We start from the raw sequence: 16,817 nt of genomic DNA on the forward strand, positions 1-16,817 counted from the left end.
TGGTAAGTGAAATCTTATGTACTGCAATGTAACAGGCTAGCGCTAGCATTAAACTAACCATGTCCCTTCAGTAGCTCGCCTTATTTTACTGATGTACTGATGATTGGGCTATGCAAATATTGGGGCGTAACTATAAACGATCGGGGCTATTGCGTAATAGTCGGTGTTATGTTGGAATTGACCTATTTTTCGGTGGTCTTTTGCAAACACCAGAATTATATAAGAAGGAGGAAACGATGGTATTTGAGACTCATGGTATGTCATGCCCATGTACTGAACTGTTATTATTCAACTATGCCCAGGTAAACACAGTTTTCCATTCTATGGCACCGTTAAAGTTGTCCAAATGAAGTTCTTAGCAATGCATATTACCAATCAAAAATTAAGTTTTGATATATTTACAGTAGGAAATGTACAAAATATCTTCATGGAACATAATCTTTACTTAATATCCTAATGATATCCTCATAATTCTGACCCATACAATGCATTGCTACAAATATACTCAATGCTACTTAAGACTGGTTTTGTTTTCCAGGGTCACATCTAATCCATCTCTACCAATTCACAAGATCCATTTAAATCGGGATCCTCCTTGAAAAGCAATCCATTCTCAAAAGGACGATTTAGACAACTTCACAGCTGTTTAATTCTTGCCCGCACAGCTTTTATCGTAAATGTATCATTGCATCTATCCTGAAATATTCCTTTAACTCAGCAATAACATAAATAACACTTGTAATAAATTACAAATATTGATTTCAAGGGAATGATAAACACACAGGTGTTCATTTTAATATTTCCTTCCTGCTCAGCCCTCTTGTTAGGTTGTAGGTGTGAGGTTTCAATGGAATACTGTGCCGCTTTAAAACTAGATTAGAGGACTTCATTGTCTGGGCTTTGCCGTCAATTGTGGTGTAGGTTCTGCTGGAATTTCATCATCAGCACTTTTCATTCCAAGGTGGCAGATTGACGGCATTAGCCAAAGCTGACCTTCCACTGTGTTCCCTTCTGACAACGAGACCAGTCATTCACATTTGTACTGTCCAGTAAGCCTGCCCTGAGTTCACATTCGGATACGCCTCCATGCTTTTTGCACCAGGCACTATGAAGTAAACGTCCTGAGTAGGAGACAACATTACTGTGGGAAATGAGACATTGTGGGGTGTTATCTGCATCAGTGGAAATTCATGCAGAAAATGTGTTGATGAGTAAACTTCTGACTGTTAATGGATTGATGACTAATGTAAAGCACACATTCTGGAAAGATTTGCTGGCATGCTGATGTTGTCGCAAACCTGGCTGACATTAGCAGAAAAATCCATCCGTTGCATGTAAAAAGCATTTTGTGTTGCAGACATATTAATGTCGACCTCACAAAGGGTACATGTCATGGGACCTTTATGTTTCCATTAAACGGCACTTGTGCCTGCATATGAAATATATCAGTCCTACAGCCTTAGAAGTTCAGGAGGCACCAAATTATTTGAAATTTGAGTTTTTGTTTCTGGAGAAATGAGCCTGTGATTTGCACCAAATAACAACCAATTTCTATGACCCTAGCACCCCACAAGAAAAACAAAAAAACAGAATCGGAGTCTTTCTTATTACCCCATTATCACAAACAAAGCTTGTGCACCATTACTTACCCTGAACAAACCCACATTAATAGACTAAATATTTAGTTTTCGCCACTAGCGGGCGCATTTTCAAAACAAACAAAGAAGTTTAAAGGCACAATATGTACGTTTTTGCCACTAGACCTGTTTCTCACACAAAAATAGCTTTAAATAATCTTTTGTCGGTATTTTCACACTCAAACTTATTGTGATTAATTCGATCAATTAACCAAAACATTGTGTAATTAGTTAGATAAAAAAATTATGTTGCAGACATATTAATGTCGACTTCCCAAAGGGTACATGTCATGGGACCTTTAGGTTTCCATAAAACGGCACTTGTCCCTGCACATGAAATATATATCAGTCCTACAGGCTTAGAAGTCCAAGAGGGACCAAATTATTTTAAATTTGAGTCTTTGTTTCTGGAGAATTGAGCCTGTGGTTTGCACCAAATGTTGTCAATTTCTATGACCCAAATCCCAGCACCCCACAGTAAACCAAAAAACTGAATCTGAGCTTTTCTTATTACTCCATTATCACAAACAAAGCTTGTGGACATTACTGACCCAGAACAAACCCAAATTAATAGACTAAATATTTTAAAGGCACAATATGTAAGTTTTCGCCACGAGAGGGCGTATATTCAAAACAAACCAATGAGTTTGATGACTTTTGGACAAGCTGAAGACGCGCAGTTTGAGAATTAGATATACCGCAATATAAAGAATTGCAGTAATCTAGATGAGATGTAATAAAACGCATGAACAGCTATTTGAAGAGTTTTGGGAGTGAGAAAGTTTTTTTTATTTTAACTTAGACAGTAGATGAAGCTGATAAAAACTGGATCCGATAATGTAAAATGTATAAACTTTTAAGTGCTGGTCAACAAGAACACCCAGGTTGTCCAAGTCAGGGCTTATACACAGTGTTCTCATTTGGACCAAAAACAATTACCTTGGTCTTGTCTTCATTTAGAAAGAGGAAATTTTGGGCTAGCCATGATTTTACCTCCTCTAAACATTGCAGAAGAGAAGTAATTGCAGTGGAATTGTTTCTTTTGATAGGTAGAGTATCTTGAATGAAAAGACACACCATGGTTCCTTAAAATAGAGCCCAGTTGTAGCATGAAAAGAGAGAATAGAGAGGAAGTCTTGTGGAAGGCCACAGGTCAGAGGGGCAAGGGAAGAGATAAAATTACCCAGCTTCACTAAAAACTTTCTGTCAGACAAGTATGACTGAAACCATTTCAGAATGTTAGCTTTCAGACCCACCCAAGACTCCAATCTAGATAATAGTGTGAAGTGGTCTACGGTGTCAAAGGCGGCCAATATCTAAAAGATTAAGAAGCTAATGTATTAAATACTTATTAAGGTCACTGTAATATGAAGCACGGTGGGGCTGAAAGTCACAAATTTATTATGCCACAGTCGAGCGCTTCTGAAAATTATTCATGATAATCAAAACGTAGATGAGTTGATCAACACCCCAAAGCTTGACAGTCATTATCACCTCTTCATGGGTCGACATTTTATTCCATAACGTTACACAGTTTTACATATCTATGGTTTTGATGCTGTTTTATGTCTGACGATTGTGTTAGATTACATGTGGAAGCATCTGTTGTTTCGGTTTCTTCTTCACTTGTGTTTTGGAAATTCTGTACAGAAGATGTACAATAGTGCCCCTATTGTAAAACAATGAAAACACAGATTATCAGAGCTCAAGCATACCTCAAATATATTCAGACTTTTTCTAAAAAGTCTTTTTTTTTTAAGTATATTTCTGAGAAGTATCTAAAGCACATTTCTGAGAAGCAGACTGAAAGTGTCCTCTTGAATAAACTTCTTTTTCGAAAGGGAGAGGTTAAGGATTGAATTTATGCTTGTTCGCAGTCATTTTAAAGACTGGTGGTCACAAGTTCACTGTACTTACATTAGTTGCTTGTAAGTGTTTCTGTCGCTGGATGCCCCAACGTCACTGGTGAGCCCTAGCTTTTAAAAATCTGATTACAAACTTGAAGCACTATCGGTAAAGACAAGAGATTCTGTCTCACAAGAGATGGATTGGTTGCTGACCATCTACACGTCTATTAGTAGTTGCAACTTCAGCTCTTTGTTAAAGGATTAGTTCACTTCCAGAACAAAAGTTTACAGATAATTTACTCACCGCTTTGCCATCCAAGATGTTCATGTCTTTCTTTCTTCAGTCGTAAAGAAATCATGTTTCTTGAGGAAAATATTTCAGGAATTATCTCCATATAGTGGACTTCAATGGTGCCCCCAAGTTTGAACTTCCAAAATGCAGTTTACATGCAGCTTCAAATGGCGCCAAACGATCTCAGCCAAAGAAGAAGGGTCTTATCTAGCAAAACGATTGGTAATTTTTTAACAAATTGACAATTTATACACTTTTTAACCTCAAATGGTCATCATGTATCATCTCTGCGATGCGTAGTCTGTGTAATCCAGGTCAATACAATTAGGGGATGTCGAAAAACTCCCATCTCGTTTTCTTCTTCAACTTCAAAATCATCCTACATCGCTGTTTTACTTTTTTTTTTTTTTTTGTAAAGGGCATTTGATCTTCTTTGCTTGTTCACTTTGTAAACACTGGGTCGGTATTTCAGCAAGAGATGTACTGTAGGACGATTTTGAAGGGTAAGAAAATGGGAGATGGGAGTTTTTCAGCATACTCTAACTGTCTAAATAGAAAGCTAGAAAGTACATAAATAGTGAGTTTGTTTCCAAAATGACCCATCGTTTCGCTATAATACCCTTTTTCCTTGGCTGAGATCATTTAGAGCCCTTTGAAGCTGCATTTAAACTGCATTTTGGAAGTTCAAACTTGGGGGCACCATAGAAGTCCACTATATGGAGAGAATTCCTGAAATGTTTTCCTCAAGAAACATCATAGCTTATTAACTGAAGAAAGAAAGACATAACCATCCTGGAAGACAAGGGGGTGAGTATATCATCTGTAAATGTTTGTTCTGAAGGTAAACAACTCCTTTAACTGTTTTCAACTTCATATGAAATATGACTATGAAATTAAGGGCTAGGGATAGGAACAGGAATGTTTTTAACAAGGTTAAAACTCTAGATTGAATTTAGGATTTCAGATAGAGACTGAGGGTTAAATTAGTGTTTAACCATTCATTTCTGATTTTAGGGAATTTGTTTCATGGAATTTGGTATTACAGAAATTCCTATGACTTTTCCAGACCACTATTTCAAAATTCTTCAGTACTTTCCCTCTCAGGTCTTCAGCTTGTACCTCTTTCCCAACATCCTCCCCCAATCTCTTTCTTTCTCTCTCTCTCTCTCTCTCTCTCTCTCTCTCTCTTTCCAGGATCAGTACAACAATTTGACTACCCATACCTCCAACGAAGAATTTTTCACTGGAGCTAACTCTCTCTCTCCCCCACCTCTTTTTCTCTCTCTCTCTCTTTCTGAGCGCAATGTTTATATAGACCACAGAGCTCTATCAGGCTCAGTTGCCTTTCAGCAGCAGTTCACCAAACAAGCAGGAGTCCAGCCAAACGATTGCTCAGCATCTAACCAGGAGGACCACCAGAGAGAAAAGAGACCATTATACACAAACACTCTGAGCCTTGTTCGTATCACACATGGCCAGCACATCCAAGTGGACTTTCCTCCAGGCCATGTGTCTGGTGGTTTCGTTGTCCATTGCAGTACCTGATAATTATGGGGAGGTTATCAAGGTGGGCTATGGAGGAAGTTATTTGAATGAGATCAATTACGACGACCAGGTGGAAGGTGAGTAACCTTAAAAAACATTCAATATTTTATTGTGATCAGTACTATTAGCTGTGACGTGTGTGTTGACAGGACAAATAAACTCTCAGCCTACGTGTGTCGACATTTCTTTCAGCGAGGAGTTATATTAGCAAGGAGAAAGACAGAAAAACAAACAATGTGACTCACTGGGATCATTTGTGTAAATATTTGTGAATGCAGGAACATTTGCATGTGTTGTGTCATGAGACATCATATAAATTAAATTATAAATGTATAATATTATAAGTTTTGTTTGTTGAAGATTTGTTGTGTTGTCTTTTGAGTATACTGCATGTCTCTGACAACAAAAAAAGAGAAAGAAAGAAAGAAAGAAAGAAAGAAAGAAAGAAAGAAAGAAAGAAAGAAAGAACCAGATATTTAGAAAATACAAAATATTTTTGATGGTCAGAAACTTTATAGCTTTAAAGATTTTTGGTTAAATTTAAATCAAAAGGGCTGATCATTATTTACAAATTGATTACTTTCTTAGTGAAAAAAATTCTCATTAAAGGACCCAAGGTTATAAATAAATGTCATGTTTTAAAGATATGTCTTCAAAGTGCATTCAAAATAAATTTTGCATTTCTGTTTGCTGGGATCATTCCTGAAAAGTTACTCTTTGGTTAAATTTCAATCTTAAAGTTTTCCCAATCTAAGAATTTATATCAACTATGGTTGACTTATAAACTGACTTAGCTATTTTAGTTGCAGTATTTCTTTATGCATAAACTATATAGATATACATCTTTATTCAAGCTACAAAAGTTAATCAGCGACAAGAGCAGTCCAGTGAAGATTTCTCTTTTTCTTTTGTTCTTCAATTTACATTACACTGCTTTTCTAGCTTAGATTTTTTGTCTTGTTTCCAGCCAAAATATCTAAAAATTCTTAAATCAAGAAGGATTTTCTAGACAAGTAAAAATTATTTTCTTGTTTTCAGAAAAAATAACTCAAAATTAAGTTGCTTAGAACAAGCCAAAAAATCTGCCAATGGGGTAAGAAAAAAAAACATTATTTCAAACAGAAAACAAGATTATTTTTCTTACCCCATTGGCAGATTATTTTGCTTGTTTCGAGCAAAATTGTACTTAATTTTGACTTTTTTTTTCTGAAAACAAGACAATAATTTTTACTCATCTAGAAAATCCTTCTTGATTTAAGAATTTTTAGATATTTTGACTGGAAACAAGACAAAAATCTAAGCTAGAAAAGCATTTTTTGCAGTGTAATTACAGACTTCAGCAGTTTTCACTTTTAAATCAGCGCGGTCTCTTTAAAACCTAATGCACATGATGCGGGTCTGACACAAATTGATTTTATCTCAACTCTTTAGAGTCATTTAAGACTCATTTAAGACTACATTTACGAGACAACCCAGCAAAACCACATATTTTGACATAATTGTGTGTGTTTCCGTCCATTGAAGCACTACTGAGAAAAAATTCTCATTAAAGGAGCCAAGGTTATAAATAAATGTCATGTTGTGAAGATATGTGTCAGTGCATTCAAAATAAATTTTGCATTTCTGTTTGCTGGGATCATCCCCTTGTTGCAGAAAGCTGAAAAGTTACTCTTTGGTTAAGTTTCAATCTTAACGTTTTCCAGATCTAAGAATTTACGTCAGCTATGAGTTACACAGAACCACGCTGCAATCTCCGCTGCTAACCCAATGGTGTCACTTTAAGACCATTTAGTAACCATTTCATCCAAACTCTTTTTTTCCTCTCCCTTGATTTCTCTCTCAGAGGAGGAGACCCCCACACCTACCCCTGAGCCCTGCAAAGCTCCAGCGTTCACTAAGTGGGATAAGCTCTTCACAATGCTGGAAAATTCCCAGATGAAAGAGAACATGCTCCTGCAGTACACCGATGATATCATCAAGGTGGAGCTGCAGAGTCTGAGAGAGGAGATGTTACAGTTTGTGGCACAGTACGGCGGCTCTTGCGCATCTGCGGTCGAGAGCTCGGTCCGACGGGTCGGGACTCAAACAGAGACGCGTTTGCAGAACGCGCTGGAGCGTGTGCGAGAGGTCTCAGCTGATCAGTACGCGCAGCAGGATGCAGCTCTGCAGCAGCTTCTGGTCGCCAGCGCAAACCAGGCTTTGCGGCTGGAGCAACTGGAGAATGGCTGCCTGAAATGGGGAGGAGGAGGTCTGGCCTCCCAATCCAAGAGCTTTCAGGCCCGACACCTCATGCAAGAAGTGACTGAGACAGAGAATGGAGGTCGGCTGGAGAAGGCTCTGGCAACCATCTCCAGTGAGCTGCAAACCATCCGGGAACAGTTGACCCTTAACACCAGAATGGCCTTTGCAAACAGCCTTCCATCAGGTGAGACATCTAAGCTATAAAGAGCAAAAGTAGTCAGTATTTTTGCTTCGTCATTGAGCGGCATCTAAATGATGCCTCAAAGTGTTGGACCACACTGTGTATGGGAAGGGTAAACGCACATGTAGATTGATTTTGTAGGTTCTAAACAACAAAACATCATGCATCGATTCTAACTTCTATGCTTTTCTTACTTAGATTTTTTGTCTTGTTTCCAGCCAAAATATCTAAAAAGTCTTAAAACAAGAAGGATTTTCTAGATGAGTACAAATTATTGTCTTGTTTTCAAATGAAAAAAGTCAAAATTAAGTTTGTTTTTGCTTGAAACAAGCAAAATAATCTGCCAATGGGGTAAGAAAAATAATCTTGTTTTCTGTTTGAAATAAGATTTTTTTGCTTACCCCTTTGGAAGAATTTTTAGATATTTTGGAAACAAGAAAAGTAAGAAGTAAGAAAAGTATTTTTTTGCAGTGAACTAACTTTTTGCCACACCTGCCAATGGACGATGACGTGATAAAATTTACCGGCCTTTTTTTTTTTTTTTTTTTTTTGTCAAAAACAGGCAGTTAATACTAGGCTACTACAATGACTAAACATATTTACAATGGTTTTAATTTGTACTGCTACTGGTGTCTCTATTAAATGCATTTCCCTCAGTTTTACCTATTAATTATAGCCAATTAACATTACAGTAGGCTATAAATGAAATCCATTGTTTTTAACATTTAATAGGCTGTGAAATATATAACAACTTTTAATTTAAGTGATTTTAAAACAATCTTCACTTAAACTATAAATTGTATATGCATAAACTAAACAGATATACATCTCTATTCAAGCTACAAAAGTTAATCAGCGACTAGAGCAGTTCAGTGATGATTTGTCTCTCATTAATTACAGACTTCAGCGCGGTCCTTTTAAAACCTGATGCACATGATGCGTATCTGACACATATCCGATTTTCAACCAACTCGTTACAGTCATTTAAGACTACATTTATTAGGTAATTTACAAAAAAATGCATGTTTTGACATAATTGTGTGTGTTTGCGTCTATTGAAGCACTAATGGTGTGCTGTCTGGAGCGGCTCAGCGTATGCGTACAGCCTTTTAGGCGGCGTAACTTATTTGAAAAAGTAACTCCGATATTTTCTTGTCAACTAAAAAGTAATGCGTTACTTTACTAGTTACTTGGAAAAAGTAATATTATTACGTAACTTGCATTACTTGTAATGCATTACCCCCAACACTGTTGGCGAGTGTTTCTTTTTAGGCCCTGTTTATACGATTCTGGTTTAGTGCTGTAAATTTTGAGCTGTAAATCTGCGATTTATGTGAACCACATGGTACGATCAAACCACTAGCCAACGTAGCTAACACAAACACAAAGCATGTCAACTCATAAGACCCCAAGGTAGGAGGTTTGATACCCTCAAAATCTGATAAATGTTTAACCTTCAGGACATTCCCCAAGCTCCTACCGAGTTGGGAAACAAACCATACCCGCATCACTTTGTTCAGTAAGCCGGATACCGTTCCTGCTCAGATTAAGCTAAAAATGATTTAATCTGCAAATGCCCCATGCCTTCTGCATTAAATAGCTTAGTAGAGATAGAGTAAATGAAAGACAGAGGGAGGTATAATTATTAACAGCTATGCAGGGCGACCACACCAAAGCGTCCAGGGGGGAAAACAGAACCAGATGAGACTGTTTAGAGAATGACTTAGCCTCCCTCCATCCTCCCAAAGCAGGAAACCCAAGACAAATGTAATGAAAATATTGTAAGCTACGGTAGGAAAGGAGAGCCGTGGCCTGTCATAGCAAAGCAATCACCCATAGGAGAGAGAATGTACCAATCCTATTAACCAGCCCCTTTCCGCTTTACAAAACTGTAATTCAGTTCCTTTTGGTTGAAGGTCCTCTCAAAACTGACCACCCGTATAAAACAAGCTCATGAACTTCCAAAAGACAACTGCATCATAATAGTCGGGTTCTACCTAATCAATTCTCCTCATATTTAACAGCGAATAAAGACTAAAAGCGTGAGGTTTCTTGATCTCTGTCTCTTTTGGGAGGTTCAGCACGAGCGAAGCCTGGACAGGATTCACAATGACTAAATGTTTACAGTGAAACTCATTACTTTGAACGCCTATTAAAATATAAAGGATGTGCTGAAGATTACATCATGAAAGACTGACATTTTAATGCATTTATTTACACTTTGTGATGAACTCTCTTTGTGTGAAGGTCATTCAGATAAAATAATAAGCTTTCAGTGATGCAATTGTTGCACCTATTGATGGGTGGAGTGGTGCAGTGGTTCTCTCTCTGAAATAAATAGGGTAAAAGACATCATAACAGATTAATTCTGTTCTTTCTAAAAGTGGATAAACAAAGTTTGTTAAAGGGGACATCGGATGCAAAATTCACTGTAACGTGGTGTTTGCATATAAATGTGTCTTTGCAGTGTGTGGACACAACCACCCTACAATGATAGAAAATACATTCACTACTTTTTTTTTAATTCCCAAAAAACCTAAACTATGAAAGCCAGTTTCCGCGACTGTATAAAATATTTTAAAAAAGTAATTGTAACTTTTTATCTCACAATTCAGATTTTTTTCCGCCTCAGAATTGTGAGATATAAACTCGCAGTTTTGAGAAAAAGTCACAATTGCGAGATATAAACGTACAATTCTGACCATAGAGCACACAATTACAAGTTATTAAGTAAGAATTGTAAGATACTGTATAAACCCACAATTCTGAGTCCCCTCAGAACTTGACTTCATAACTCACAATTGCGTGTTTATATATTGCAATTCTGACTTTATTACTTGCAGTTGCAAACAGTGTTGGTGAAAGTTACTTTTAAAAGTAATGAATTACGATATTGTGTTACTTCCTAAAAAAAGTAACTAATCACGTTACTTAGTTACTTTTTATGGAAAGTAATGAGTTACATTACTTTTGCGTTACTTTTTAAATTGGGGCAGGGCTTGCTTGTTTGTTTTTAATATAAAAAAGTTAGATTTGTAAAAAATGTAAAAGCCCTCTCACACAAAAAAGTGAAATAAATCAGCCTAAGGCTGAAGGAAAAGTAAATTCATATCTGTACAGTAGAACTGTAGGATAAGGAAGTTAAACACTTTTCAATAACGAGAAACATAAAGCACAAATGTTAGTTAATCTAACATCAAAGGCACTGAGGAAGCAGTGGATTAGATTAGGACGAGAGAGGGGAAGGGTGAGCAGTAGCTCATTATCACTTAAAGAGACATGTACCAAAATGGCTTGCTTTGAACAGAGCTGTTTTTGACAAGGTAAAAAGGGTGTTGTTTTACACAACCGTTGAGAAATTTTAAAGGAGTCCTATTGTGCTAAAATAAGACAAAGTCTTTATTTTGTTTTGGGGGTGCACTAGAACATGCTCTCATGCTTGGTGGTTTGAAAAATGCATTGTTTTTCACATAATTTGCATTATTACAATAGCTTTCTCCCCAGGCTGGCACAAATGGCTTGATTAGTTCCGGGTTTGATAAAGGTCCACCTTCCGAAAAAAACAAAATGTTTTGTGATTGGTTAGCAGTCCCACTGCATTGCAATTGGCGAACATCTTAGACAGCGTTCAGTCCTGCCACGCCCCTTCCCAAAGCAGCAAGTTCCGTGTACAACTGCACAAACTAGATTAAAGTGATTCTTACGTTTTAAATATGGATATTTTTCTTACAAAAACACATCGGATAGCTAAAGAAGGCTTTTACTGACCCCTCCGGAACCATGTGAGACACTTTTTATTATGGATCGACTTGTTTTGGACTGATGGAGAGAAACACTTGTCTAGTGGCAGGATTATTTTTTAAATAACTCCAATTGCATTCGTCTAAAAGAAGGAAGTCATATACACCTAGGATCCATGGAGGTTGAGTAAATAATACGCTACAGTAGTGTTGGTCCTATCGTCAGCTTGCGAGCTCGCCGATACATGATATTATCATTATTGTGCTAATTTATTTCATTATTTACACGGCATGGCTCCGACACGGACACTGATGATCGTCACACTAGTCGATGCTTGTGTTTATATCAGCTATGGCTCTGCATGTGTTTCGTCCTCTATACCACACACGTCAATGGCGTGGCTCCAGGACGGCTACCTGAGCAGTTTGTAGACACTTTAGTCAATGCTCACGTTTATACAAGCCGCAGGAAGCACCCAAGAAGTGGCTCTCCATGCTACATCGCTAAAGTTAGGCGAATCCCCCACCTGGTCCCTTCCCACCCGCCAACGATTCAAATTTCCGTAGGTGGGATTTATTCGAATGATATTCTAATGGACCGCGTTGTGACATAATAGCATCCGGAAAACAAATGCTGTAGTCCAAAGGAGCCATTCGTTGTAGTTCTTGAAAAGGGATTACTAAATATCTCCCTTTGGAGTGGACTTTGAGATTTGTAACTCTGCAGATCTTTTTTATGCCCAAACATACACACCACACACTGACTAAAATTCAGAAAGTGAAAAAGCATAATAGGACACCTTTAACCAAAGTTACACTTATAGGTAAAGTTACAGACATTGAAGATTATGAAGACCCTAAAGGAACCAACTTGTGGAAAATGTTCATCCAATGTCCTCTTTAACACTCTCCTTTTCCCCTCTCTCAATTCTTCTTCCTTTCCAGGCTGTGACACTGGGCTGCTCTTCCCCACACGTTCATCCACAGCTCACGTCGAAATCTCACCCAAGACACCCTTTCAGACCAGTGCCGTCACCATTTGCCTGTGGGTGAAACCAACGCAGGTGCTCAACAAGACCATCCTCTTCTCTTACAGCACAACTGGCAATGCCTACGAACTCCAGCTGGTGTTGAGCGGACAGACCGTCTTCTTTACGGTCGATGGCGAAAGCCATTTGGTGGAGGCTTCAGGGGCAGTTGAAGAGGGTCAGTGGGCGCACATTTGTGCAGCCTGGAGCTCGTATCAGGGCTTGGCTTCACTTTGGGTAAAAGGTCAACAGGCTGCAAGCTCTGCCGGAGTGGCTGAAGGTCATGAGCTGCGCAGCAAAGGAAGCATACTATTGGGGCAAGAGTATGGACCTTCGTTCAGGCATCACAGCATCCCAGACACGTTTGATGTGGAGCAGGCCTTCACAGGGAAGATGACTGGAGTGAACATGTGGGACCGCGTTTTGGATTCAAAGGAGATATCCCAGCAAGCACGGCAGGACGGGAGCGGTTGTGGGATCCGTGGTAATGTGGTGGCATGGGGCGTGTCTGACATTGAGCCAAAAGGGGGTGTCAAGTTAATATACTAAATTTCCCTACTGTCTTAACCACCTGAGCCCTGTATACAAATCAGCTGAGCTCCTACAAGCACATATTAAGAACCTGCTTTGCTACACCTGCACACAATAATAGTTCTCCTCTCTTTAGATGTGCGGAAAATGCTCCCTCATAGGGAAAATGTGATTTAGGGTGAACTGGCTGTAGTCGAGCAAGTTACAATAGTTAAACTGCTGCCATTGGAGGGATGTCATGTCATATATCTTTTTTTTTTATTACAAACTGTTTTGTTTTACAAGAATGTTTTCAATTAATATGAAGGATTTTTAAAAAAATATATATTATGTATCGTCAAAACTATTTATCTTGATTGATAATGTTTACATTCAGATTTGACTTAATTTTAATCTATTTGTAATGTAATACTTCCATTGTTATATTTCTTATGCATTTTATTTTTTCAAACTATAGGCTCTGTTAGATCTCGTGATTCATTTTAAAATATTTTGTTGTATGAGTTCTGCTAATGAGTAACGTCTTTGGTTTGTCGTTTTACCACTAGATGGTTGCTATGTTTTTCGATGATGGAACTGTGGAAAATGTTTACATATTGTGACTTTATTTTTATGTTTCCGCTGATGTGATTAAATGTATTATAATGTACTTTTTTATTAAGAGGCTAAGATGAATGTATAATGTACATAGATTTTTTCTGAGGGTTGGGAAAAACAAACCATAATAAAATTGTAAAACTAAAAATGACAAAAACATGGTCATTCAGGTTCTGTTGAATGCAAAAGTGACCAAGAGGTGAGTGCATCATATAAACTGTATGTTGCAATTTAATACATTATGATGGATTATGATTCCGGATATGGCTAAATCATTCTTAAATTCAAATGGTGCAAAGAGCTTACGAGTAAAGATATCAGTGAGAGAGTGTGGCCTTGTCCCAAATGACACTTAAGTGTACTTCTGATGGCTGTCCCATATTTTCGTAAACTCTGCAAGACTGTATTCATCATGTTACAGAAGGGCAACCCTTTGTAGCCCAAAGAAAGTGAAAACCAGGTACACTCTTAAAAATAAAGGTGCTTCACGATGCCATAGAAGAACCTTTTTTGTCTAAATGGTTCAATAAAGAACCTTTAACATCTGAAGAACGTTCTGTTTCACAAAAGGTTCTTTGTGGCAAAAGAAGGTTATTCAGTCATAAAAAGGTAAGAAAGAGATGGTTCTTTAAAGAACCTTTGACTGAATGGTTCTTTGTGGAACCAAAATTGGTTCTTCTACGGCATTGCTGTGAAGATTTTTTAACAGATTAACCCATGCTGACAACAGAAACTTGCTTCGTTTGAAAGTGATATACATAGCTGCACTATTGACAACAGAAAATTGACTTTTTTGGCCAGCAAAATTTTGTTGAAAAGACTGGACCATAACATTGCATTTGAAACAGCATTAGCAAATTCGATTTATCAGTTTCTTCAGATTTATCAATATCTATTGGTTTGTTAACTAAGTTTTACAAAGTCATAGAGAAGTGATGTGTTAGTTAATGTCAACATTCAAAACTCATTTTACTAATTTTTTTTTTTTTTTAATTGTTTGCTTTTTGAAAAGCATCTGAACGCTTGATAAATAAGCTTTCCATTGATATATGGTTTGTCAGAATAAGGACTATAGATATATAGTCCGAGATATAACTATTTAAAAATCTGGAATCTGAGGAAATCACCAGACGAAGTTCTTAGCAATGCATATTACTGATCGAAAATTAAGTTTTGAGATATTTACGGTAGGAAATTTACAAAATATCTTAATGGAACATGACCTTTACTTAATATCCTAATGATTTTTGGCATAAAAGAAAAATCGATCATTTTAACCCATACAATGTATTTTTGGCTATTGCTGCAAATGCTCCTTAAGGCTGGTTTTGTGCTCCAGGGTCACATATATTACAAAAATAAATAAATACACAGGCAAGCTGACAAGCATTTTCTTTTTTTTGGAATAACATGCACAATGATGTCAATGATAAGATACAATAAGATAATGTATTAAAAAGCAAGTAAGTAAATCACTTAATCAAAAACAAGAAAACATCATGGACCAGCATGGGGTGTCTGGTATAACAAGCAGCATAACCAAGGATCTGGATGGCACTGGTCACGGGTCAGCGTAAAAGAGGAACAAATCATTGGCTTAGCAAAAGCACTCAGGCCTCAGCTTGATTAGTGGATCCAGATGGTGCTAGAGAGACTGCATTCTTGAAGGGATATTACTAATAATGAGCATTGCTGGAGGGAGTTTGGGAGCCATTCAAAAGCTTTAATGTTTCAAAGATGCTCTTTTCCACCTCTACCTTTCCTGCTCCTGTAGTGAGTGTACACACCAGGGGAGCTGTCTCTAACACACTCCAGACCACTACAAACACTCATCGTACGTCCGGCATGACTTTAACACGAGACCCCTCTGTTGAGGCAACTACACACAACGGAAACTAGTAAAACACCTACGTAGAGCTCAGCAAACATTTTAGAGAGACTAGATGATTGTAAAAGTTGTTGCCTGTCCTGCTGAAAAGAGCAGCATATGTTTTTTATGGTGGCGGTCTCCTAACACTGCAAAAAAGGCTTGTCTTACTTAGTACTTTTGCCTTGTTTCTAGTCAAAATATCAAAAAATTCTTAAACTAAGATGCATTTACTAGATAAACAAAATTACATAAGCTATTTAGTCTTGTTTCCAGTTTGCTTAAAATAAGTACAATTATCTGCCAGTGGGTTAAGTAAAATACTTGTTTTAAGAATATTTTACTTACCACATGGCAGATGATTTTACTTGTTTCCAGCACTGCAAAAAATGCTTTTCTTACTTAGATTTTTTTTACTTGTTTCAGCCAAAATATCTATAAAAATTCTTAATTCAAGAACCATTTTCTAGACAAGTAAAAGTTATTTTCTTGTTTTCAGTAAAAACAAGTCAAAATTAAATGAGTTTTTTCTTAGAACAAGCAAAATAATATGCCAATGGGGTAAAAAAAAAATAATCTTTTTTCAAACAGAAACAAGATTATTTTTCATACCCCATTGGCAGATTATTTTGCTTGTTTCAAGCAAAAACACTTAATTTTGACTAGTTTTTACTGAAAACAAGAAAATAATTTTAAAAAAGCCTTCTTGATTTAAGAATTTTTAGAAAGTTTGGCAAAAAAAATCTAAGCAAAAAAAGCATTAAGTGCATTTTACTTAAAACAAGACTAAATATTTATGTCATTTTGCTTATATAGTAAATGCATTCTTATGCATTTCTTACTTAGATTTTTTGTCTTGTTTTAAGACAGAATATCTAAAAGTTCTTAAATCAAGAAAGATTTTCTAGACGGGTAAAAATTATTGTCTTGTTTTCAGAAAAAACAAGTCAGAATTAAGTGCGTTTTTGCTTGAAACAAGCAAAATAATCTGCCAATGGAGTGAGAAAAATAATCTTGTTTTAAGAATATTTTACTTACCCCACTGGCAGATGATTTTACTTGTTTCCAGAGGGAAAAAACAAAATTAAATACATTTTACTTAAAACAAGACTAAATATTTTAAGTCATTTTGCTTATCTCGTAAATGTATCTTAATTTAAGAATTTTTAGATATTTTGACTAGAAACTAGACAAAAAAAAAAAAAGATAAACCTTTTTTTTTGCAGTAAACTAGCTGTCTACACTGCAAAAAAAATGCTTTTCATACTTTGATTTTTTTGTCTTGTTTTTCAGCCAAAATATCTAAAAATT

The 16,817-nt window shown here is 36.8% G+C and overlaps 2 protein-coding genes across 3 annotated transcripts in view; one reads left to right on the forward strand and one right to left on the reverse strand.

Moving 5' to 3' along the window:
* Window positions 1-16,817, reverse strand: part of veph1 (ventricular zone expressed PH domain-containing 1) — a 127,665-nt gene that overhangs the window by 87,003 nt on the left and 23,845 nt on the right. The gene's annotated exons all lie outside the window — the stretch shown is intronic.
* ptx3a (pentraxin 3, long a) lies at window positions 5,101-13,796 on the forward strand. Its single transcript, XM_073850993.1, has 3 exons — window positions 5,101-5,398; window positions 7,165-7,746; window positions 12,429-13,796. Exons 1-3 carry the CDS (start codon window positions 5,248-5,250, stop codon window positions 13,058-13,060), a joined length of 1,365 nt encoding a protein of 454 aa, XP_073707094.1. The 5' UTR covers window positions 5,101-5,247; the 3' UTR covers window positions 13,061-13,796.

Source organism: Garra rufa, chromosome 11, assembly GCF_049309525.1.
Source record: "Garra rufa chromosome 11, GarRuf1.0, whole genome shotgun sequence".
NCBI classification, from domain to species: domain Eukaryota; kingdom Metazoa; phylum Chordata; class Actinopteri; order Cypriniformes; family Cyprinidae; genus Garra; species Garra rufa.